Source organism: Scyliorhinus canicula, chromosome 23 (genome assembly GCF_902713615.1).
Source record: "Scyliorhinus canicula chromosome 23, sScyCan1.1, whole genome shotgun sequence".
NCBI classification, from domain to species: Eukaryota; Metazoa; Chordata; class Chondrichthyes; order Carcharhiniformes; family Scyliorhinidae; genus Scyliorhinus; species Scyliorhinus canicula.
In genome coordinates, this window is record NC_052168.1 from 12,388,801 (window position 1) to 12,414,322 (window position 25,522).

The 25,522-nt window shown below is 51.3% G+C and overlaps 1 protein-coding gene across 5 annotated transcripts in view; it reads right to left on the reverse strand.

Moving 5' to 3' along the window:
* Positions 1-2,636: 2,636 nt before the first annotated feature.
* Positions 2,637-25,522, reverse strand: part of LOC119956607 (cytochrome P450 3A5-like) — a 37,918-nt gene continuing 15,032 nt past the window's right edge. For 4 of the 5 annotated variants that reach the window (XM_038783941.1, XM_038783942.1, XM_038783943.1 and 1 more), the window contains 11 exons: positions 25,199-25,251; positions 22,204-22,303; positions 17,283-17,396; positions 15,479-15,567; positions 13,813-13,958; positions 11,496-11,626; positions 8,111-8,192; positions 7,523-7,683; positions 5,658-5,881; positions 4,871-5,033; positions 2,637-3,067 (listed from right to left, as the gene is read on the reverse strand). In XM_038783941.1, the coding sequence (XP_038639869.1) occupies positions 2,993-3,067; positions 4,871-5,033; positions 5,658-5,881; positions 7,523-7,683; positions 8,111-8,192; positions 11,496-11,626; positions 13,813-13,958; positions 15,479-15,567; positions 17,283-17,396; positions 22,204-22,303; positions 25,199-25,251 (1,338 nt within the window). In that variant the 3' untranslated portion in view covers positions 2,637-2,992. The remainder of the gene's footprint in view (positions 3,068-4,870; positions 5,034-5,657; positions 5,882-7,522; positions 7,684-8,110; positions 8,193-11,495; positions 11,627-13,812; positions 13,959-15,478; positions 15,568-17,282; positions 17,397-22,203; positions 22,304-25,198; positions 25,252-25,522) is intronic. The other variant, XM_038783944.1, reaches the window with a different exon arrangement.

Sequence of the window (25,522 nt, forward strand, 5' to 3'; positions counted from 1 at the left end):
GGTAAACCACCCAACCGCAGGTCTTCGGGGCCTTGTCAATCGGAGAGCAGCCTGGGTTGTTTGCCTGCCGCAACCCGGTAGTAGGAGGTGAACCTCTTTGAAACCCCGCTCTTGGGGACAATAAACACCAGCGTTTATTGTCCATCCCTAGTGACACCAACCGCTGACCCTTTTTGTACTGATTGTATTCCAGTGAGGGAGGAGCACTCGGTGACGATGATGGAATGATGATTATTTCGGAATAAAGGGTCAGCTATTTAGGGCTGAGGTGAGGGGTCATGTCTTCATCAGAGGGTTGCAAGTGTTTAGAATTCTCTCCCCCTTCAGGTCGAGGAGCCCTAATCCTGGTTAATGGCAGAGCAAGCGCAAAGGCCCAAATAAACGATCCGAGCTCTGATTGCAAATGGTGGGTGGGATTCCCCATTCCCCGACGCCGAATTCGTAATCGGCGATCGGGCGGAGAATTCCTTTTGACGCCCAAATTGGGGGGGGGGGGGGCGCCGCCTGTTTGACGCGGGTTTTGTATTCTCCGCCCTCTCCGAAACAGCGTCATTGCGTCGCGTGACGCACGCCGTTGAGACGGACCCAGCGCATCACCTGATTGCGCATCACCTGATTGCCCTCCCCCGATACTCCGCCCCCGATGTTTGGTCTCAGCGGTCGGAAACCCGCCGCGGCGGCTACGGACTGTGTCCAGCGCCGCCATAGTCAGCGGGAGCTGTGCTGCCGGCCCGGGGGGGGGGGGGGCGGGGGCTTCCGCAAGGGCTGGGGGGACTGGTGGGTGGGGGTGGCCAGCGAGTGGGGAGAAACTCACTATCTGGCAGGTCGGATCCGCGCACGGCCTGCGCCATGTTTTACGCCGCGACCGCTGCAGGTCGTCGCCCTGCGCATGCGCGGCCATGGACCCGGCCATTCTCCGGCCGTTTATATCATGGGAGCCGGGAGTGTTACGTGGAATGGCTGCTAGCCCCTCACCGATCGCAGGATCAGTGAGGGGGCGGTGCTGATATTTTTTCACGTCAAACGCCACAGATTGTCCGCACTTAGCCTCCAACCTTGTATTCTGTGTTCAAGCTGTGTGACGTCAAGGGGAACTTGGAGATGTAGACACTGCCAAAACATTGCTTCTCCTGTTCCTCCGTTTGACAGAGGTCACAGAAAGGCTGTCCGAGCGATCTTGGTGACAGTGCACCCAGTAGATGGTGCAAAGTTCAAGCACTGTTGTCGAGGGGATGGAGATTGGGCCTAGTAGCAAGGGCACTGTTTAAATGAATGGAACTTCTCTGCCTGCTGACGGACTCTTGGGCCTGGATTTTCAAGGAGTCGGAGGCTATGCACCTCATCCAAAATGGCACCGAGATCCTATATAACCTGAAGTCCCACCTCCATTTCTGATAATTGCCTGTAAGGTAACGATGGTGGGATTTGACTCACACATGGGATAAACCCAAACCCAGCAGGGCCATTTGAACTCCGTGCTGGTTTTACCGCCCCATTTTCTTTGGAATAAGGTCTATATACCTTAGTGTGTGACTGACATTTTTTTGGCTTGGTGTAAGTGTTTGTAAAAGATCGATAAGGTCTGTGCATCGGTCAAACTGTCAAAATATTTAAATCACCTGCCCTTTTAAATTTGGGAAAAACTGCTTACATCCGAGTTTTTAAAACAAAATGCTGCTTGCAGTTTCAATGGTTGTTTGTTGACAAAGCCCGAAGGGCTATCATTGTGCCATTATCATTGTTTGACTGCTTCTACAACTTACTGCTTCACTGGTTCCACAACCTGTCATTATCACAGCAGGGGGGGGTTCTAAATTCACAGTTAGATGCACAGCACCAAGAGGTTATTCAGGGTTTAGCTGTTTTTTATCTGTGTTATGAAAAAATGTTTGTTTTTATAAATGATTAAGTGCTTGAGGGGAATTAAATTTATTGAATGGTTTTTATCAATGTGAGTTTCTACATAGTGAAACCTGTAATTGATCCTCAAGACTTTGTTTATTTCATCTCAGCATGGCTCCTACGTTTACCCATGGTGGATACTGGGTCATAAGGGGATGAATGGCGGGTCATGGGTTGGCATAGAGGCTACAAGAGACTGCCACGGGGGGTGAGTGGAGGGGCTTGCATTGGTATGGAGGGGAAGAGGGACCATGGGGATAAGTGAAGGGGCATGGGTTGGCATGGACGGGGCCATTAGAGGTGGGTTGGGGGGCAGGAGTTGGCATTGATTGGGCATAGGGGTGTTGGTGAGGGTGCGAGGGATGAGGGCTGGAATTCCTAATCTTGAACGAGTGAGACAAAGCCCCGGCAAACTGAGGCGGGCCTTTCAGCCAACACGCCGTGGCGCTCAGGAGCTCTGTAGACGTGTCCGAACTGTTCCCAAGGAAAGCGGGGCTCACTCCCACCTACCCTATCCTGCAAACCGGGGCAATCTTTCCTGAGGCGAGCATGGCGGGCCAGAAAACATTTGCTCACCATCTGCAGAGCAAAATTCCTGGCGTGGAGGTACGCCACATGTCAGCCATGGCTTAATGTGTGGCGAAACAGGCTTGAGGGGGTAGACCGCCTCTCTCTTATTCCAATGTTCATGGATACCCGTCGCACTTTAATAAAAAAACTGAAGAGAGGTAATCCTGTTTACAAATATCTGTTTATTATTTTGAGGGAGGAGATATAGGGGGTTCATAGTACCTAACACACAACCGGGGATTGATGGGGAGGGGAGGTGGAACACTTGATCGACGAGGCAAAATTTGGAATTGGTAAAACCTTAAGTCACATTGTTTGTGAAATTTCTCTGTCATCGGCCGTTCTTATAAAACGAGTAAACATACAATCATCATTTTGTGAACTGTCATCGTGTATCACTGATGGGATTGTTTGAGTTCCCTTGAATCCAATTTCTTCGAATTGTCCTCCTTGAGCTTTCCGCCCTTGAGCATTGATGGCTGAATTTTAACGTTGACCGTAGATTCAACTTGGCCTTCCTTCACAGCAGATCCACCTGGAGGATAATGGGTATTTTTGACCTGGTCGCGCCCAAGGTCTCAATGTCAAGGTACATCTGTTGGGTAAAGGGGAGATGGAGATACTGTGAAACGTAGTCGGGATAAACCCTGTAACACTGCCGGACCCAGATCCAGGAGGGCAAACTAGGGGAGGGCCTAGTCTTTCAGGGCGCACCTTGCGCCATGGTCCTGGCAGCTGTTATCTGAAGGATCCAAAGCCTAGTGAAGGCCGGATTTTGAAGTCCGAAGACATACTACAGAAGAGCAGTACTTCCATCTGCTGCTCACCTAAAGTTGCCAACTTTGATTAAATGTATTCCTCAAGGTATCATCACATGACTCGCCCCCTCACTCCCAGCCATTAGTCGGTCAACACATCCGTCCTCGTGAGGCACGGCCTTCCAACGCCAATCAGAAAGTGAAAATCCAATTACGCAGTTGGATGATGCTTGACCGCCAACCAAACAGCCCGGCCCCCTCCCAACCCCTTTCAATATTTTTATATCTGGCATTTATTTAAATTTTAATTTTTTAGAGTACCCAATTCATTTGTTCCAATTAAGGGGCAATTTAGCCTAGCCAACACACCTACCCTGCACATCTTTGGGTTGTGGGGGTGAAACCCACGGAAACACGGGGAGAATGTGCAAACTCCACATGGACAGTGACCCAGAGCCGGGACCTGGGACCTCGGCGCCGTGAGACTGCAGTGCTCAAGGCGCCCCCGTGCTGCCCGCGGCAAAGATATATTTTCACAGATGACAAAAGGAAACAATCTGTCTTACTGTCCCGATGAATTTACTCCAGGGCCGCGCACGCAGCCGTGCGCTGGTGATTGATCTTCCAATCCTGGAGGGTTGGCAACCCTAGGCTCACCGCAACTCCTGCCTGGCTCCCTGGGTTGGGGCTCGTTGCTTAGGCCACCCACAATAGGGATCCCATCACCGTGGAAGTGGGAAGGGTGAGAGAGAGAGCAGCAGCGGAGAGAGCACAGAAGAGCCTCAAAGATTGATTGGCAAAGAAGGGGGCCTGGGGGTGGGTCCTGAAGCAAAGACAGTGCAGTTGCCATTCTGGGTAGAGAGGAGGGGGGAGGGGAGGGGGGGGGGGCACCAGTAGGCCCTCTCAGTCTGTCCAGTGGCGCAGAGGCCTCACTGCCACTGGAGCTGCCACTGGAGCAGTAGCAAAAAGGAAATAATTCAGCCCAGGCACCAGTCAGGCAAGTCCCAGTGAGAGGGTGGTGGGAGGGGATAGAGGGGGCTTTCAGTAGTGGCATTCCATGGGGTGCCACTTGGAGCAAAGGGTGCCCAATCAGGAGGAACCTGCCCCCCAACCTGAACCTGCGGGCACGCTGCCAAGGCATATATGGTGGTCTTCCCACATGGCATTGGCAGGCCACACCTACCCACCACCACCACCACCATTGGTAAAATGGGATAGTGGAGATGGTGGGATGAAATCTTTAACTGATCCTTAAGTGGCCTGTTAAGGATGCCAATTGATTTGGGATTGGGAAGGCCGACATTAATCGGGGGGTGGGATGGGGGTCAGGAAAGGAAACGGAACTCTATCTCATTCCTTCCCACCCAATTAAAGAGCCCCCACCTCATCTAATACACAACTGGGACAGAGAGGGATTTAAATCCCCCCCCCCCCTCCCTCCCTCGCACCCAACCCTTATTTTCAATTGAATTACATAGAAACTACAGCGCACAAACGGGTCATTCGACTGAACTGGTCCATGCCCGACAGGCATTTAGGCCTCACATGAGCCTCCTCAGCCCCTGCCTCACCTCACTGTCAACAGTGAGGTGAAGCCTTGCTGAAAGGTGTCTCCCAAGTCCAACGCCGCTGCTACTCACGGGGGTCAGTGAACACCAGGTAAAACTGTAACACTTGAGAATCGAAGCCAGTGCTACTTTGATCATCATGACGTTGAACTCGCTCCCAATGCAGCTCAATGAGCCAAGGCCAAAGGGCAAGAAGCACTCAGGTTCCCGAGCATCTCTCTCTTGTCTGGTGAACCTGCACAAAAGAAGTCAAGAACAGTTCATGGGAAGTGCGCAGTCGGCCATTTTGGACCCAGATGAGGAGACATTTCTTCACTCAAAAGTGTTGCGAATTTGGGATTCTCGCCCCTGGGGGTTGTGGACGTGATGGGTATATTTGAGAGTAAGATCGGTAGTTTGCTGGGTATTAAGGGCATCAAATGGATTTGCAAATCTTAGAAACCCTACAGTGCAGAAGGGGCCATTCACCCTATCGGGCCTGCAGCCACCCTCCGAAAGGCCACCCTACCAAGGCCCACTCCCCTGCCCTATCCCCATAACTCCACCTAACCTTTGGAAACCAAGGGTCAATTTAGCACGGCCAATCCACCTAACCTGCACATCTTTGGACTGTGGGAGGAAACCAGAGCACCCGGAAGAAACCCACGCGGACACGGGGAGAAAGGGCAAACTCCGCACAGACAGTCGCCCGAGGCCGGACTCGAACCTGGGTCCCTGGCGCTGTGAGGCGGCAGTGCTGACCACTGTGCCACCGTGCGGCCGCATTCCCCCAAAATCCCTCGATGATTCGTGGACGAAGCAGCGTCAACTGGTTGTAAACAAGATGGCTGCCAGGTGGAAGGTAATACTTCCTGGTTACCTGAGTGGATTGAATCTGCAAGGATGCTCCCAATATTCTCTGCTGTGATGCATCACCCAGACCGGCACTGTGACTTGAATTCCTTTGGGGATTTTCACATCGCACACCTCCACCGATTTTCTACAAGTTCTCTGCAGCCAAACCAGAGGAGGGAATAACCGAAGTGTCTCCATGACGACCATGTCGAGGTACTCCATTCCCACAATGCTTTCATAAGTCAAACCCTTATAAAAATGGAGGGGTGGGGGGGAGAAAAAAAATCATAGCCACACCTAAATGTTGAGAGATTTCATTTATCAAGAACTTGTCGATTTAATAATGTAGTGAACATCCTATGAACAGTCGTTAAGGTTGTGCGACGCCTTGATGGCCAGCTCTGCCATTGAGAGATGGAAATCGCACGTGCAAGTTTGACGTGACGCAGTTCCCTGTTTTAGGACTGCCATGGGGTTCTGGCGCTTGTACCAACTGGGAAAAGGAAAAATTCCAGGCTTCTGCAGAAGAAATTGAGATTCACTCCATGGTTTAGGGACCCAATGCACCATCAGGCCTCTGACCAAAGAAAGGCCTAGGCTAGATTTTTGGCCTACGTTGAATTGACTGATCTCAGATGGGTGGACAGCGAAACACTACATCCGGATTTTAACCCTTTGAACGTTTGAAAGGGAAAAAGCAAATCCAGCCAGAGTTCCTGTTCCAGAGAAGGGAAAAACCAGTAAAACCTGGAGATTGACGGGTACCGGACTTAACGGGAATTCTCAGTTCAGACCAGTACCAGTCACTTCCCAGGTTTTACTGGGGGTTTTTTTTTCCTTCTGGGCTGAAACAGGCATTTTTGAATAGTCTCGGTCTACTTCAACATTCCAGTACAGCCTAACGCGAACCTCAGGAACAGCACCTCATGAGGCACTTTACAGCTCTCTGGGCTCAATGATGCGCTGAACAACTTCAGATCATGTACCCTCTCCTCCATTTGTATTCTTCTGCTCCCCCCCCCCCCCCCCCCCCCCGCACTGTCGGGATGCTCCGATTCGCCAGCTGGTCAATGGGGTTTCCCATTGTGGGGCAGCCCCACGCCGTCGGGAACCCCCTTCCCCCCCCCCCCCCCCCCCCCCCCCCCCCCCGGCTGCGTGGAGAATTCAGCCTGATGTTTCCCCACCGTTGCGGTGTTGCACGCACATTAATGGAATATGAGGTATTCCCGCTCTTGGGCCGCCACCTTTAGCGGGCGGCACGATAGGGAGGTCCCATGGTTGGCCAGCCCCGCCCTCACACCTCAAATCGGTCCTGACCTCCCACCCCCAACCACACAACACCCCCCCCCAATCCTTGGATTGTTTGGGTGCTCCCCCTACCCCAAGTACCGGGCTGACCCAACCCCCCACCCCCACAGAGACCCTTGTAATAGGGAGACCCCCAAGGGACCCTTGTATCCTTTCAGTGGCTGAAGTGGTGAAACTCCAATGTTTGTAAACATTGACCACATCAAAGAGAGATAAGTGCAGTTAAATAGCACAATTAAGTGATTGGAATGCACTTAGTGTTTGGAATGCACTTCAATCTCTATACCATATGAAAGAGAGTTCTGATTGATCAGCAAGTGGACTCTGATTGGTAGAGCATTGCTATGGAGAATGCACCAGTTGATAGTGACTGACAATTAACCGCCGAGCAGGGCGAGAGCTGACTGGTGGCGATTTAACCTGAGGATCACCATACCTCAAGCAAGGGGCAAGGTTGAGAAGGCGGGGCCTTCATGAATAACCTCAGCCAGTACAGGAATTGAACCCACATTATTGACCTCACTCTGCATCACAAAGCAGACATTCAGCCAACTGAGCTAATCCGGTCCTTTTTCCTGGTACCTCTTGTTTCACAGCCGTGCAGATCTCCTGCTGAAGCTTGTGTTGTACGCTGGGGTGTCTGGCCAGCAAGTACACTGCAAATTCCAACGTGTAGGTTGTCGTCTTGTACCCGCTGAGGAGAAAGCGTAAGACCTGGGCAACAATTTCACCTTCTGTCAACACTGCAAAGGAAAACAAAATGGGTGGACGGAAGGCTCAAGGAGAGAAGGAAGGAACGTGTATTGCATTTATATAGCACCTTTCCCAACCCCAGGATACCCCAAATTGCTTTACAATCAATAAGGGGCGGCCATGGCTGCCATATTGGAAAGACGACCGCCAATTGACGCACAGCAAGCTCCCCCAAACAGCAATATGATCATAGCCAGGTGATTCATTTTCTGGACACTGGTTTTGAAGGATGAATATTGGCCCAGCTAAAATCAGCGATGTGGAAGAGGCCAGAATTGGATGTGTGGCAAGGGTCTCCGGGGGGGGGGGGGACATGGGGCTGGAGGAGGCTACGAAGGTGGGCAGCGGGAGGGAGGCCTTACCAGTGATGCCCACACCCCCTATAAGAATAAAGGAAACTGGTGGATGGCTACTTACCAGAGCTTCGCAGAGGTTTCTTCCTCTTGTCGGTCCTGATTTCCTCGTGGTCGAGCAAGTACTGAAGGAAGCTGGCACATTTCTAGAGGATGGTGGTTTTAAACAAAGGATAACGCAATTAATTTTTTTGCAAGGGATAGAACATATGGGCTTGGAGATCTGTCATATGTGGAACTTCACCAGTAAATATTTTAAGTTGACTTCCACCTGTCCCTCTTACCTCAGTTAGCAGGGGAGGTTGTGGCTTGGTGGTATTGTCACTGGACTAGTTATCCAGAGATGCAGGGTAATGGTCTGGGAACCTGGGTTCAAATCCCGCCACGACAGATGGTGAAATTTGAATTTTTAAAAATCTGGGCCGGGCTTCTCTCCTACCCGGCGGGGCGGGGGGTCCCGGCGTGTTGGAGTGGCTTGAACCACTCCGGCGTCGGGCCGCCCCAAAGGTGTGGAAGTGTCCGCACCTTTAGGGGCCAAGTCCTCACATTGAGGGGCTAGGCCCGCGCCGGAGTGGTTTCCACTCCGCCGGCTGGCGTGAATGGCCTTTGGCGCCACGCCAGCCGGGGCCTAAAGGACTTCGCCGTCCGGCTTAAGTCTGCGCATGCACCGGAGCGTCAGCATCTGCTGACGTTATCCCGGCGCATGCACAGGGGAGGGGGTCTTTTCCGCCTCCGCCACGATGAAGACCATGGCAAAGGCGGAAGGAAAAGAGTGCCCCCACGGCACAGGCCCGCCTGCCGATCGGTAGGCCCCGATCGCGGGCCAGGCCACCGTGGGGGCACCCCCCGGGGCCAGGTAGCCCTGCGTCCCCCACCCGCCCCCAGGACCCTGGCGCCCGCCCGTACTGCCTGCTCCCGCCGGTAAGGTAGGTGGTTTAATCCACGCCGGCGGGAGAGGGTTGACAGCGGCGGGACTTCGGCCCATGGCGGGCCAGAGAATCACCGCGGGGGGCCCGCCGACCGGCGCGGAGCGATTCCCAACCCCGCCGAATCTCTGATGGCGGAGAATTCGGGACACAGCGGGGGCGGGATGGACGCCGGCCCCGGGCGATTCTCCGACCCGGCAGGGGGTGGTCGGAGAATCCAGCCCCTGATTATAAGTCGACCATCATCCATTAGTGTGAAGACCCAGATGGTTCACTAATGTCCTTCCGGGAAGGAAATCTGACTCCCTTACCTGGTCTGGCCTACACATGACACTTAAATGACCTCAGTTCAAGGATAATCAGGGATGGGCTATGAATGCTGGCCCAGCCATCATCACCCATAGAGGAGTTTAAAGAAAACATCAAAAACAATTCTGTGAAACAGAGTCATGATTTTGATGGGAGTCTGAATGTGTGCAGGCCCAATTCCACATTCAAGCCTTCAAGAAGTGGAAGGATCAAATAAAACATTGGCACCTGTGATGTTAGGACAGGTGGGGTAAGGCTCTTGTCAAAGAGGCAGGTTTGAAGGAATGTCGTAAAGGAAGAAGGTGATGTAGAGAGGTGGAGGGGTTTGAGAAGCCGGGAGCGTGAGCAGGCCATTCGGCCCTTTGAGCCTGCTCCAAAGGGAGGACTCGTCTGGGATTTTGGAGCAGGCTCGAAGAGCCAGATTTGGAGTTCAGGGCCAGACTTGGATGAGTGCAGGGAGCACAAGGGGACATGGGGCAGCACGGTAGCACAGTGGTTAGCACAGTTGCTTCACCGCTCCAGGGTCCCAGGTTCGATTCCTGGCTTGGGACCACTGTCTGAGCGGAATCTGCACGTTCTCCCTGTGTCTGCGTGGGTTTCCTCCGGGTGCTCCGGTTTCCTCCCACAGTCCAAAGATGGGCAGGTTAGGTGGATTGACCATGCTAAATTGCCCTTAGTGTCCAAAAAGTGGGGTTACTGGGTTACGGGGATAGGGTAGATACGTGGGCTTCAGTAGGGTGCTCTTTGTAAGGGCCGGTGCAGACTCAATGGGCCGAATGGCCTCCTGCAGTGTAAACTCTATGATGGGGCTGGAAGAGGCTGTAGAGAAGGGCTGGGGGAGGGGGGAAACCCTGGAGGAATTTGAAAACAGAGTCGTGAATTTTAAGGTTGTACATTCCCTGTCAGCTCGTCACAGTTTGAGTCAGTTATCCCCAGGAAAGTTGACAGGCTCTGCTTTGATCTCTAACTCTGGCTGTGCAGTGCACAATGCAATCCCCATGCAAAAGTGTTCTTTGTTCCCTGCATATCTACGCTCGCTCGTTCTGGACACCTCGATCACTGGACAATGTCTCTATCTACTCAGTCCCAGAAAAAAAATCAGTTGAGGTGTGAGATCAGATAGGATGTAGATCTTTTCCTACAATTCCTGACAAATTCCCTATTTCAACTGAGCTGAAAGAAGTGGGGCAGCACGGTAGCATTGTGGATAGCACAGTTGCTTCACAGCTCCAGGGTCCCAGGTTCGATTCCGGCTTGGGTCTGTCTGTGCGGAGTCTGCACATCCTCCCCGTGTCTGCGTGGGTTTCCTCCGGGTGCTCCGGTTTCCTCCCACAGTCCAAAGATGTGCAGGTTAGATGGATTGGCCATGATAAATTGCCCTTAGTGTCGAAAATTGCCCTTTAGTGTTGGGTGGGGTTACTAGGTTATGGGGATAGGGTGGAGGTGTTGACCTTGGGTAGGGTGCTCTTTCCAAGAGCCGGTGCAGACTCGATGGGCCGAATGGCCTCCTTCTGCACTGTAAATTCTATGATAAAGAGGTATTAAACAGGATGGACAGTTTCGCAAGGGAGCAAAGTAAGGATAATTGATGAATGAAGTGATTTCCCATGATTCTGCTGAGTTCAATTGTTCAGTTGTTCTGGGTTTGATTATGTGAGTCTGGGAACTGATCTCTGCTCAATATGTTTGATTGGTTAAGCCCGGCCGTGGACTCGGAGCAAAGTAAGCAGACGCCACAGAAGCAAGTGCACGTATGAGTGCGGACATTTCGTGGCTGCAGGGATGTTTTGAAACACGTGTTAATAAATCTTTGACAAAGAGTCATCCGGACACAAAACGTTAGCTCCCTTCTCTCTCCACAGATGCTGCCAGACCCGCCGAGATTGTCCAGCCTTTTCCTGTTTTTGTTTCAGATTCCAGCCTCCGCAGCAATTTTCTTTTGTCAATCAATCTGGTGTGCTCTTAGAAACGAGTGTCATCGCTGCGTCGCCCTGAGATGTACCGACTATAAAACAGATTCAACTTGAGCACTTAGATCATTCTTGTCATGGGTAACAAGACTGACTACCTTGCCTTCCCTGTTGGGAGCATTCAATGATTTTCTTTGGGGGCGGAGGGAGCGAGGGTGAGGCAGAGCGAGAGAGCGAGAGAGAGAGAGAAATAATGACACATGGAAAATCCTTAAACCGCAACAAAAAAAAATTAGAATCTTACTTGAGCCTCCATGGAATCTTTCCTCCTCTCCCGGGCATGATGGACCAATCCTGTGAAGTAACCGATGGCCTCTTTCCAAAATAAATGGAACTTAATCTTCCGAATGAGAGGCATTAAGGCTGGGAACATCACTGGGAAGGGCAGCAGGAATTCAAAAGAGATGTTGAAATGAAATGAAAATTGCTTATTGTCACGAGTAGGCTTCAATGAAGTTACTGCGAAAAGCCCCTAGTCGCCACATTCCGGCACCTGTCCGGGGAGGCTGGTACGGGAATCGAACCGTGCTGCTGGCCTGCTTGGTCTGCTTTAAAAGCCAGCGATTTAGCCAAGTGAGCTAAACCAGCCCCTATTGTTCTGTCACATCCTGAGTATCAGTGGGCTTTAAGATGGATTTCAATATACTTTGCATACTTAATGGAATGGGAACTCCCTAACAGCGCTGTAGGTGTGCCTACTACTGAGGAGGCAGTGGCGCTGTGGTATTGTCACTGGACTAGTAATCCAAAGACCCAGGGTAATACGCTGGGACCCGGGTTCGAATCCCACCACCCCATCTGGAATTAAAAACCTAATGACGACCTTGAAACCATTGTCGATTGGCGTGAAAACCCATCTGGCTCACCAATACCCTTTCGGGAAGGAAACCTGTCGTCCTTATCTGCTCTGGCCTACATGTGACCCCAGACCCACAACAATGTGGTTGACTCTTAAATGCCATCAGGAATGGGCAACAAACGCGGGCCCAGCCCAGCGATGCCAACGTTTCATGAACGAATAAAGAAAATAAAAATGGACGCCGGCGGTTCAAGATGGCAGCTCACCACCATGTTACAAAGGGCAATTAGGGATGGGCAATAAATACTGGTCTCGCCAGCCCACATCCCGTAAATAAATAATGGAAACATTACTTATAGAAACTGCTACTAAAGGCAAAGGCGAACGTTGTCAGAATGAAGGCCATGTTAACATCAGAGACACTCAACCTAATTCTTAGGAAAAGACTGGTGAGATGCCACATTCTGCCTCAGAGACACCCAGACAACAAAACACACTATTGAAAGTTGACTCCGTTCGAGAGGTGGGATATTCCGCACATCCGACACGGATGCGTGGTGGGAACGGCTGGAGGAAAGAGGAAATTATCACGTGACATCAAAGAGAGAAAGATACCGTCCTTGGGTCACATTATTAGGGCAGGCCAGTTACTGGAGCAGAAGACGTGAGGGAAACAGAGGAGAGAATGGATGCTGGATATAATGGGCGGGACGCGGTAGATTTATGCGGACAGTGTAGACGGACAGAGGTTCAGGGCAGTCAACCTTCTGGGAAGATGTTGACACCAACAAGTGAACAAAAATCTACTTCGCTCCCAGTGTCATGAATAGTTCAAAGTCAGAGGAACAAAACTATCAGGCTTTGGCCTAGACTACTCTGATGGCTCTCTGGCGTTCTTGCCCGCAGGACTGAGGAAATAATTACCAAAAGTGCATTGCGCTACCTGTGGTGATCTCTGTATATGTATATACATGATTAGTCAGTACAGTCAGGTGATCACTAGATGGCAACACTAACAGGAACTATATCAGGAGTTTCCCGCTCTTTCTTAGTGTTCGTGTGTATGTAGTGCAGCTAGAGGGTAGAAGTGACCAGCTCAGAGTGTAGTGTATTATATTCATTGTTAATTTAATTCAATCTTAGTTAATTCTACTACTAGTCAAAGTATTAAAGTAAAATAACTCACAAGTATATTATTTTGTTACTCAATAAATAATTTGTCATCAACTGGAAGACTTTGACTGTTTATCATCAAGTTAAGTATAACTCGGCAAGACAAATGAGCAGCATATATAATTATATATCCTCTCACTAAAGTACTAATGAGGCTCCAAGACTTGCCTGTTCCTTTAGAATATGCCTATCTGCCTGCTGTGTCCTGTGTGTGTACAGCAGAGGTGTCATTTCCTTCGATATGAAATGAAAATCGCTTATTGTCACAAGTAGGCTTCAAATGAGGTTACTGTGAAAAGCCCCGAGTCGCCACATTCCGGCGCCTGTTCGGGGAGGCTGGTTTGGGAATTGAACCGTGCTGCTGGCCTGCCTTGGTCTGCTTTAAAAGCCAGCGATTTAGTCCTGTGTGCTAAACCGGCCCCGATATTCAGGGATTTGAGTGTAATCTGAGCGATAGTGTTTTTTAGTGAGGAATGCTCCCCATCTATTCCTCCAAATGGAAGTGACAGCAACTTGTCACCGGCCAAACACACTGGTGTGACGCGAGGCAGCCTGAGTAGGGCGGTACATTGCTGCATACATTACCCACATGTCACCGAGATTGTGGAATATCTGGCGTGGGCCTGAAGCAGGCGGTCCCAGTAATGGATGAATGTGCGGCTTGCGTTGGCCTTGCTCATATCCAGGTCAAAGAGCGACATCGTCAGGACGTTCCGAGCATACTGGGCAAATAATCTTGAAATAAAGGATCCAAACGTCAAAGGGTGAGAAAAGGATCTTGCTGAGGTTCAAAAGTTCATAAGATATAGGAGCAGAATTAGGCCCTTTGGCCCATCGAGTCTGCTCCGCTATTCGATCGTGGCTGATCTCATCCTGGCACTTAACTCCACCATCCTGCCCATTCTTCATAACCCTTCAGCCCATTACCCATTAACTCTAACTCCTCCTTCAATTTACTCACTGTCCCAGCATTGTTCAATGATACAAAAGGGAAAACTCATATAGCGTCTTTCATGACCACCAGATTCTCAAAGCGCCGTACAGTCACGGGAAATTAGGGATGGGCAGTGAGTGCTGGGAAGGCCTTGTGGGCAGTGGGTTCGTGTCCCAGCCTCAGCCGGAAGCTCTGGGTTCGAGCCCCACCCCAGGACCTGGTGGCCAAGGGAGGTGCGTCCGTAACGCGGCCAAAACAGGTTGAGAGTCAACCTGCAAAATTCTTCCAACACGCCAATGGCTGGTGGTAAGAGCGGGAGAGGCTCCTGGTCAGCCACGCTTGATGTGGAGCGCCACCCCCTCAAGCTATAAGCCCCTGGCGACAGACCAGCGACCTATTCCTGGAATTCCTAGCTACGGAAACAGACAAAAGTCTGCTAAGTGCGGGAAGAGAATTGGATTAGGAATGAATGCTGGTCTTGTTGCAAAGCCCACATCCCTCGAACATGGGAACTAATGTTCGCACAGCACAATCACACAACAGCAATGTAACAATGACCCGCTCATCGATTCTTTGGATGTTGATTGAGGGATAAATAGGACACCAAAGATCCTGCCCTGTTCGTAGAATCATAGAATTTACAGTGCAGAAGGAGGCCATTCAGCCCATCGAGTCTACACCCGTAACCCCCATCTAAACCTTTTGGACACTAAGGACAATTTATCATGGCCAATCCGCCTAACCGGCACATCTTTGGACTGTGGGAGGAAACCGGAGCACCCAGAGGAAACCCACGCAGACACGGGGAGGACATGCAAACTCCGCACAGACAGTCACCCAAGCCGGGAATCGAACCTGGGACCCTGGAGCTGTGAAGAAACTGTGCTAACCACTGTGCTAACGTGCACCCCACCTTCCCCCATACCATGTTCTTCGAGATAGCGCCTTAGAAATCTTTTACATTCACTTGAGCAGGCAGGTGGGGCCCCGGTTGAATGTCTCATATCTCAAAGGTGGCATCTCCGACAGTGCGGCACCCCCTCGGCACTGCACTGGATTACTGCGCTCACGCCCCGATGTACGACTCGACACCAGAAGCTGGTGATTCAGAAGCGAGAGCCACTGGTGTCACCCACAGCTCTGCCACGTCACGTGGCTTCGGCCCGGTCCTCCGGACAAGGGAGTGGTAGCAAGTTAGAAATTTCCTCCCACACTCGTGGAGCCATTTTAACCAAACATTATTATTAATATAAATCATGTTGTGGTACTTTGATCCCAAGCGTCGAACGAAGCCCAGCGGAGCAAGGTGAATAATGCTCACTCTCTCACAGTGACAGGTCTGCCCTCTCTGCAGAACGTTCCGAAGTGCCGGATTAGATCATCGGCTTCTTTCGCCATGAGTGGAAATGTCTGAAAAACAGAAGTTAAGAGGGCTGTCTGCAACATGAGGAAAACGAGGCAAGTTCATGAAACAAGCGATGAGCTCAGCGACGATCATGACAATCAAAGTGTCCAAGAGCTATATGGTGCAGCTGGTGGCTATTCGGCCCAGCTTGTCCGTTGCTGGTTCTTCGAAAGAACTTGCCAATTGATTGATCCCATTCCCCATTTTCCTCCAATGGGAGCGGCTTTGGGCCTTTTAGAGCCAACATTTCCAATCTCACATCACTTGGCATTGGCCAGGTCACTCCCGGGGTACGGTTTACAGTGTTGGCTACCTTACCCAACGAGGAACATGCTTGTATTGGAGTCAGATCAGAGAAGATTCACTAGGTCGATTCCTGGGATGAAGGGATTGGACGGGTTTCTCTATCCCCCCCCCCCCACGCGGCGGAGGCAGCCCGTCATTGGCTGGCGCAGGATCTCCCATTCCCGCCGAGGTTGGCTGGGGTTTTGCGTGCCCTGCACTGTCTGCCACCAGGAAACGCGCCGCAGGAGGCCAGCCATCGGCGGTACCGGAAGGTCCCGCCTGCAGAAAAGGCGGGAAAAGTTCGGCCATTGACTTATGAGGGAAGATTGAGCAGGTTTGGCCTCCGACTTTATGAGAGTTAATTTTATCGAAATAGGTGCATTATATAATAAAATATCTCACCAAGCCACACGGGGAGATATTAAGTCAGGTGGCCAAACGCAAAGAGGTGGGTTTTAGGAACCCCCATAAAGGAGGAAAGTGAGGTAGTGAGGCAGAGGGGTTTGGGGAGGGAAGGTACAATCAGATCAGCCATGATCTTATCGCATGGCGGAGCGGGCTCGAGGGGCCTTTTCCTGTTCCTAATTCGTATAGAACGATGGAAAAGATACAGCAAGGGGGGGGGGCGTGCGGCCCATCTAGTCTGTGCTGACCCAAAGACCACCCCAGTGACCGTCCCAATCGCATCTTTCCACACACGGCCCACAGCAGCGTACAACACTTACGGTGCAGACTGTTCGTATGTCCCAGAGCTTGGTGCGAAGGCAGCGAAAAGGCATGGCCACCAATTGTGCAGCAGTTCAAATTGAAGATGGTAAATAAGCCTGAATTAGGCGAACAGAAATATCTCGGACGGGAATGTCATTAAACCCAGTTTGAAAATTCCAATTTTCAGTTTCGTCCAGTCTGAATCAATCGGGTTGCTTGACTTCAATCGTGATAAAACATCTAAAGGCATTGTGGGAAATTATCAGGCTCCAACTGACAGTTTTAGGTGGGGGGGGGGGGAGGGGGGGGGGGGGGGGGGAGATGGTGCATCCTTAATTCTTTCCCCTTCCAACATTTTCTTCCGCCATCTCCTCGTTACTTATCCGGTTGATGAGGAGTCCGAGGGTATTTATTGGAATGTCATCCACTGGGCTGGTGCCATTGGCATAGGGTAGGCCTCATTTCAGGCCTTCTGTTCACCCTGAACCCGGAGTCCTGCGGCAAAATGAAAATAATCCAGGCCCGGCGAGGTCAGAGGGAAATATCCCCACCTCCTGGTTAAATCGGAGCCCTCGTGAGGCAGGAAGGGCCTCCGTTCGGGGGTGGGTGGGGGAGGGGGGTCAGCTCACTGCAATGCCAGACTGGCTGACCAGCGGATGGGCGTAAATGAGCGATGCTTGAGAGGTCACGGGGAACGGCGCCACACGGGGAACGGCGCCACACAAACCTGCCTCAGTTGAGTGGAAGAGAAAGCTGGCGTCAGGAGTTGGTGAAGTCTCTTCCAGTCCTGATCGTCTGACTGAAAGAAACTCTCACTGAATGGATTCCGAGATTTGTGAGTCTGAGGGAAGAATAAGAAACTATCAAACCAGCAGTGGCAAGAACAGTGCACACATGAGAGATGGAGGGAGCATGAGCAATATTCTATCTTATTTATTTCACTGGAAATAGCGAACGTTTGCATTTATATAGCGCCTTTCACAACTTTTTCTCATTCGTGGAATGTGGCAAGCCAGTGATTATCTCCCGTCCCTAATTGCCCTTGAGGGAGCAGTTAAGAATCATCCACATTGCTGTGGGTCACGTGTAGGCCAGACCGGGTAAGCAGGACCGATTTCCTTCCCTAAAGGACGTTCGTGAACCCAGTGGAGCTTTTACGACAATCGATTCATGGTCATCGTTAGACGTTTAATTCCAGATTTCTTTTATTGGATTCAAATCTCACCATCTGCAGTGGCGGGATTTGAACCTGGGACCCCAGAGCATGACTCTGGGTTACTAGTCCAGTGACAATACCACCACACCACCGCCTCCCCCTGGTGTTGGTTGGAAAGCACTTTGGGAGGTTGTAAAGGCCGCCATACAAATGCAAGCTCTCTCTTTGAGAAGGTGAAAATGATAGCAATCGCGATCCGCAACTTGGGCGTTAGTGTCACTGACGGTTATTTCCATACTCGCTGATCTATAAATACTTTTACCTCTTATCGTTCCGCCCATCGGAAACAACCTTCCCATCATCATTTTTTTCCCTCCCAAGACGGCCGTTTCACTGCTCATCCCCTTGACGCGCATGTCACAGACCGCTCACCCCCGACCCAGGGGCTTTCCCGCTGTTGACGTTGGCGCGTGTCGCCCGGGGGCTGGGAGGACGACATTTTCCAAATTGCATCTCCAGCGTGTGTTAGAAGGGCATAAAACTAACGGGCGAGATTCTCCGCAAATGCGGAGAGTCGTAAAGGCTGCCGTGAAACCGGTCGTGTTTCACGGCAGCCTTCACGCCCGTTCCCGGGCCCGATTCTTCCCCCCCCCATCGGGGCTAGGAGCGGGACCCCGGGAATCACAGCGTCGCGGCCTTAACGACCGTCGTTAAGGCCGCGCGCCAAGATGACGCGCGGCCGGCTCCAACCCGCGCTGCGCGGGTGACGTCATCACGCCATTGACGGAACCCGAGCATGTGCGGTTCCGCATTTCTCCACCGCCGCCCGACAAGATGTGGCGGCTTGATCTTGTCGGGCGGCGGAGGGGAAATAGTGCGTCCCTTTTGGACGCAGGCCCGACGATCGGTGGGCACCGATCCAGCGCCCGTTTGTACGACGGCAGCGAGCAGGTGTGTTTGCTGCCGTGAAAAAATGGGCGTAAAGGCCCGGCCGCTCGGCCCATCGGCCGCGGAGAATCGCCGCTCGCCGTAAAAAACGGCGAGTGGCGATTCGTGAAGTGGGTCGGGCGAGGGGGGGGGGGAGAATAGCGGGAGGGCGTGAAAAATGTCGGGAGGCCCTCCCGCTATTCTCCCAACCGGCGTGGGCAGCGGAGAATCGCGCCCTACTTCATTCCTACCGAGCTTTGATGAGACCATCGGCACAATTGGGATTCTCTGATCCTAGGGTTTCCCGGCGACGTGGGGGCGTCTTCAATGGGAAATTCTGTGGACAAACGGCAGGAACAGGGAATCTTGCCGCCAGCGAACGGTGCGCCACGGAGAAACACTCTGCTGAGTTTTGCTCTTCTTATTTAAGGAAGGACGCAAATACATTTGAGGCGGTTCAGAGGAGCTTTACCAGATTGACACCTGGGATTGGGGCGGGTCGTCTTCTGAGGAAAGGTTGGACAGACTGGGCTTGTTCCCACCGGAGTTCGGCGGGCGAGGGGGTGACTTGATTGAAGTCTATAAGATGCTGAACGGTCTCGATAAGGACGTGGAAAGGATGTTTCCTTGTGATGCGGAGTCCAGAACCAGCGGGAACTGCTTTAAAATTAGGTGTCGCCCTTTTAGGACAGGATTAGGAGAATTTTTATCTCATTAGGTTGTGGGACTTTCGAACTCGCTGCCTCAGAAGGTGGTGAAGGAGGGGGGGGGGGAGGGGCGGTGGTGCAGGTCACTGAATATTTTCAAGGTGGAGACGGATAGATTCTTGTTAGGCAAGGGAACCAGAGGTCGTGGGGTAGATGGGAATGTGGAGTTCGAAACACAAACAGGCCAGCCATGATTTGCTTTCCAAGGGCCGGTGCAGACTCGATGGGCCGAACAGCCTCCTTCAGCACTGTAAATCCTAGGATCTCATTGAATTGTGGATGTTCCGATTTTAGTTGCTGAGAAAACTGGACAGGAAGGTTCCAGAATGGAACCCTGGCTCAAAAGACCCTGGGTGGGATTCCCCGTCCAGCCGCATCCGTTTTCTGGTGCAGCGCCCCCCCCCCCCCCCCCCCCCCCCCCCCCCCCGCTGGCAGAGGGATCCTCCGTCCCGGCATTGGGCATGCCGATTGTGGGCACCCCCGCGGCATTGGGAAATCCACGGGCGTGAGGGCGCTCCCTGCCTGCGCAGAGGAGGGTCCCACCGACGGAGAATCCCGCCCCGTAACTTTTATTTTTATTTTATAAAATCGTGGGGGAACAGAGTTAAGTGGCCACTAATTCGTTTTAGCAATTAAGAAAAAACATGAAAAATGAAAATGAAAATCGCTTATTGTCACTAGTAGGCTTCAAATGAAGTTACTGTGAAAAGCCCCTAGTCGCCACATTCCGGCGCCTGTCCGGGGAGGCTGGTACGGGGTACATTTAATTAACATGAAGAAATTGGATCGTGATACAATGCACCTTTACTGCCCCCTTATCTTAACAATTGGACACAGGTTTTAGGATTAACATGGATTGCGAAGCACATCTTAACCCACAATGGTCTCATTAATATAAAGTCCCTCTCAGCGCAGAAGATGACTGTGGGCAAATACACTCTCTACTTTCAACCCTAAGTGAATGTTTGTGAATGTGTCCTCAGAACCCTCAGAACCCCCCTGCCCGCCACCCCCCCCCCCCCCCCCCCCCCAGATGATGGTCATGTGAGAGTTTCCAAACTCACACCCAAAAACACTTTAAAATCTTCTCCCATAAGTATGCTATCCTGCAGCGGTTTGCATTCCACATCACGTTTTTCTCCAAGTCTCTAAACTATCAACTCCAAAAGCCAATTGTTACAGAAGCGAAGAAAATGTTATATTGCTGGGTTGAGGTAACCTGGAACCTTGATTAAAGGGGAAAGAGATTAATTTCACTTTTAAACAAAGCTTTCACTTTTAACAGCGAATCCAGTCCAGGATTTTACATCAATCCCTCTGTGATGTCTTTGTCTTGACTGATGCGCGAACTGCTCACAATTGTGTTAACTCTCGATCCACAGACTGTATTAAAAGAGCATCAGATGTTTGATTTATCTTTGAAGGCTGCTGTCCCACTTTAAATCTAATTACTCCAATTGTCTCTTCATCCTCAAATACTTTGTGTACCCTTCCTTCAATTCTTCTGAACAATACCTTGGTCTCTGTTAAATTAGCTCCAGATTTCTGAGACATGCTTTCTGTCCAAATTCCCTGGTTGTCTGGACTATAACCTGTACGTGAGGAAGCCTGCCTCTTTGCTGCTCCTGTCCTGGCAAATCTTTCTCTGGCAGAGTTTTGGGATATTCACACCCTGAGGTCCTGTCCCCAACTGCCCACAAATTCAGCCAAAACTAAAACTTAAAAGCTTATCTACCTCAAAAGGCCCCAGTTGTTATGCAACACCCATATGTGTATGCCTGTTATTGATTCGTCATGCCATAGCCCTCTCTAAGCACAATAGAAACTCAGCTGGAACATAACCAACCCCCACCCGTACAAAGACCTTTGTCCAACATGAGTCTAACAATAGGTTTCACCCTTTCCGGACACAGAGATTTTAAATTAAACCCACTTGATACTGCACTGTGGCCTGGATTCTCCGGTCGGCAAAGCCAAAATCGCGTTCAGCGATCGGCCAGAGAATCACAGTTCCCGACCAAATCGGGGGCGGCGCCGCTTTCGCGATGCTCCACCCCCTCCAAAGTGGCGTACTCTCCGAGTCCGCCGCGCCACGTATCAACGGCTCAGGACCTGAACAGGCGCTGAAGTGTGGCAACTAGGGGATTTTTATTGCAATGTAAGCCTACTTGTGACACTAATAAAGATTATTATTATTATTACTATTAAGTTCCCCTCCAAGTGGCATACCGTCCTGACTTGGAACAATATCGACCCCCTCCTTCACTGTGGCTGGGTCAAAATCATGAAACTCCCTAACAGCACTGTGGGTGTACCTATACTATAATAGCTGCTACGGTTCAAGAAGACAGCTCACAACTGATGTGTTGGGTGGTCTGGATCCGTGGAACACTACAGGCCACCAACACTTAAAATAGTACAAGACTATGTTATTAAACTATAAACTGTTGAACATACTTTCACTGTGGGTTAACACGATGTTAGATTAAACTAAAGACACGTGCCTATCCTAACCAGTCTAATCACTCAGCACATGGTGAGGGTCTGTGCTGTAAGCTGTGAGCTCTGTCCTTCTGAGAGGCTGCATCCCAAATGAGCGGGAAAACTGATGCCCAATGTCTTTATAGTGAGTGTGCTCCAAGTGGTGATTGGCTGCAGTGTTCTGCATGTTGATTGGTCCGACTGTATGTCCATCAGTGTGTGTGTCTGCACCATGATATACTGGTGTATATTATGATGACAACCTTCTCAAGGACAATCGGTGATGGGCAATAAATGCCGGCTTTCCCAGCGCAACCCAAAGCCCTTCAACAAATGGCACAAGAAAACGATGGAATGTGGCGACAGTATTAACTCACTTTAGCGCTGGCGAAGATTTCACAATGATCTTCAATAAACACCTTGTGGATTATTTCAGTGTCAGTGAGCACAAGGAATGCCTGACGGCCCAGGTACAACCTATTTTGATATGAAAGAGAAAGGACATTGGTCAACTGAACGGGAAAAAAACACCCCAACCAAAGAGTAGCTGCCCTAATGCCCCCTGGGTGTAACTAAACCAGCTGTTCCCCCAGATTGTTAAGGTTTTGTGGGTGAGAGCTCTGAAAATAAGGGCCGGTTATCCATAAGGCATGGTTGGCAGACAAGGGGCGGGATTTCCGTTCCCTGACGCCGATTTTCTAATAGGCCCTCGGGCGGAGAATCCCCTTTTACGACCGAAATGGGGCCGGCGCCTGTTTTCAGATGCTCCGCCCCCTCCAAAATGGCGTCATCGAGGAGTACGTCGCACGCCGTTGGGACGGCCTCAGGATGTTGCCTGAAGGCCCTCCCCCCAGATGCTCCGCCCCCAATGGGCCAAGTTCCCGACTCGCGTACCCCGACCCGCGCGGTTGGCTGATGGTGTGAGAGGTCAGGAACACGGTGTGGCGGCTGGCGGCGGGCTGTGTGCAGCGCCGCCACCAGTCGGGCGGAAGCCACGCCGCTGGCCCGGGGGAGCTTCAGCGAGGGCTGGGGGACTGGTGGGGGGGGTGGTCTGTGTTGTCGAGGGGGGTGCCGGGGGGGGGGGGGCGCTATCTGGCAGGCCGGTTCCACGCACGGCCGGCGTGAACGCTGTGGGCCATCGCCGTGCGCATGCGCGGCCACGGACACGGCAATTCTCCAGCCGTTTATATCGGGAAGGCCGTGCGTTTTACGTGGCGCGGCTGCCAACCCCTCACCGCTCCGGAGGATCGGGGGCCGCGCCGATTTTCCCCGCGTAAAACGCCACGGATTCTCCGGACATAGCCCCAAAATCGGAGAATCCAGCCCAAGATATCCACAAGCAACTGGCCTCACAGAACAAGAGGAAGAAGTGTCAAAGTTATCAAGGGCTTTGAGGTAGAGTAACTGAGGGGAAACAGTTTCTACAGGTCAGTAACCAGAGGAACCCAATGTAGGGCAATCAGAACAAGAACCAATGAAAGACGGGGAGAATGTTTTTCACCCATTGAGTTGTTCTGATCTGGAACGCACCGTCTGAAATGGTAATGGAGTCAGGTTCAAAAAATCTATTGAAAAGAGCCCCGGAAATTTACTCCAAGGCAGAAGGTTGGAGGGCCGAGGACAAAGGGCAAGGCTGTGGGACTTACAGCTCTTTCAAAGAGATGGCACAGACATAATGGACCGAATGGCCTCCTCCTGTATTGTTTGACTCTATGCTTATAGAATGATTGGTTACCAGTCAAATGGATCCTGCCAACCAACACCCCCCCCCCCCCCCCCCGCCCTGCCCCGTCACCACAGTTAATAACCCCACCCCTGAATACAAAGTCCTAAATACTGGGCCCAATCAATTTGTTGAGTGCCTGACCATCTAAAGCCCATGGGACTCCAGCCACCAGAAGGCCCGATGACAAGAGGCTGGTTACAAGGGCCGAGTTGAGGCATTTTTTTTACCTCATGTTTTTGCCAATCGCACGATTTCCTCGCTAGACCTGGCACTGTTCCACTCCGACATGTATAGGTGCAGATCAAAAGATTTCCAAGGACGCAAAACCACAGGCAAAGCAAAGGCCACTCAGCCCATCGCTCCTTCTGCAGGCCATGCCAAATCTACTCCATTGTGGATCCCACCCATTGGTTTAATCTCCTTGGGCTCAGGCCTGTAAAAGCGACCCCAGATTCCCAAAGGTAAAGACGCAAAACTCGACAAGGTACATCGTGCCTCACGGGTGGGGGTGAATTTATTTGTCTTGTGTGCCTCAAGCTCTATATTCCTCCACCTCAGACATTAAATTCAATCGTTCGCAGTGGATCCTGATCAAGAGCATGCTTTGTACCGCCATCTTAGCAGATGAGTGTGCTATCAAATGATTGGCGTTGAATAGCACTGGTTGCTAGGCCACGTTACCCTGAAAGGAGCCAGTAGGTGTGGAAAGCGAATCAACCAGAAACAGTCTATTCTATGTTCGCATTCAATTCACCTTTTAACGCCCATTATCTCTCTCATGGCCTTTTACATCATCTTAAAATTTCCAATTCAACAGTTGAACCGTTCACGACACTAACTCCCATTCTGTAGTTGGCATAACTGCTGATTCTCACAGGGTCTTAAGGAGGCCATTCGGTCCATAAAAAGTACATCCAACCCTCTGTAGAGCAGTTATGGGAAACCCAGGCTGGTGAGTGGGCCGCATGACGGGCCGTCCTTCATCTGAGTGGGCCACGAGATTGAAATCGGGGCTCGTTCACTAACCCTGGCCCCCATGAATAAGATTAAACATATTTAATACACGCCGAATATTTCATCACGAGTTATAGAAAATGCTTCATCATTTATATATTAATGGAACTGTCACCAACTTCAAATGGTCAAAACAAAAGAAATATTTACACTTTGGGCACAGAGGGAGCGCACGGCTCTCACAGTCAAAGTTGTGAGCAATCAGCAGGCTCCTCGCTTCACTCGCCCTCGCTTTACGTGCGCATCACTTCAGCCATACCGGCAGGAAAAAAAACTACGCAGACGGAAATGAGCGGAATGTGGCGACCCCGCGCGTGGGCAGCGGTGAACAAAGTGTCGCGTGGGTCGCACTGGGAACCCAGATGGGCCGCGTGTGACCCCCCAGGCCGTAGGTTGTCCAACTCTGTTGCCGAGCAAAGAATTGCAGCCTCAGCACAATTAACACCACACGCTCAACGAATGGGCGGAGTGGCTGCTCCCTTCTTTGGCTTCCAACATGGCCTCAGTCTTCAGTTCGAATGTGGGTTGCCCAAATGCCAATGACCCGAGTTCCTATTCCCAGATGCTAACTGAACCCCTGGGGCAATGTTTTCGGCATTCTTTTCATTTCGGCCAAGCGCAGCTTCCCTTACCCCCAGATGTTGCCAAACGCATTGTAACATTCCACATCGACAATGTGAAGATCCTGCAGACAGGACAAGAAAGAAAAGGTTACACATAAAGGCTTGCAAACTTTGATCAAATCTATTCCTGGAGTTTGCCCCCACCCGCTCTCCAGCCATTGGACAGCCATGTTTGTGACCCGCGGCCTTCCTGCGCCAATAGGAAAGCAACAGGTTACCCAATTGGATGATGCATGGCTTTTTTTTTCCTTTCATGGTTGGCGAAGGCAAGGCCAGCATTTGTTGCCCATCCCTAATTGCCCATCCCTAGCGGCTTTCTGGGCCACTGCAGAG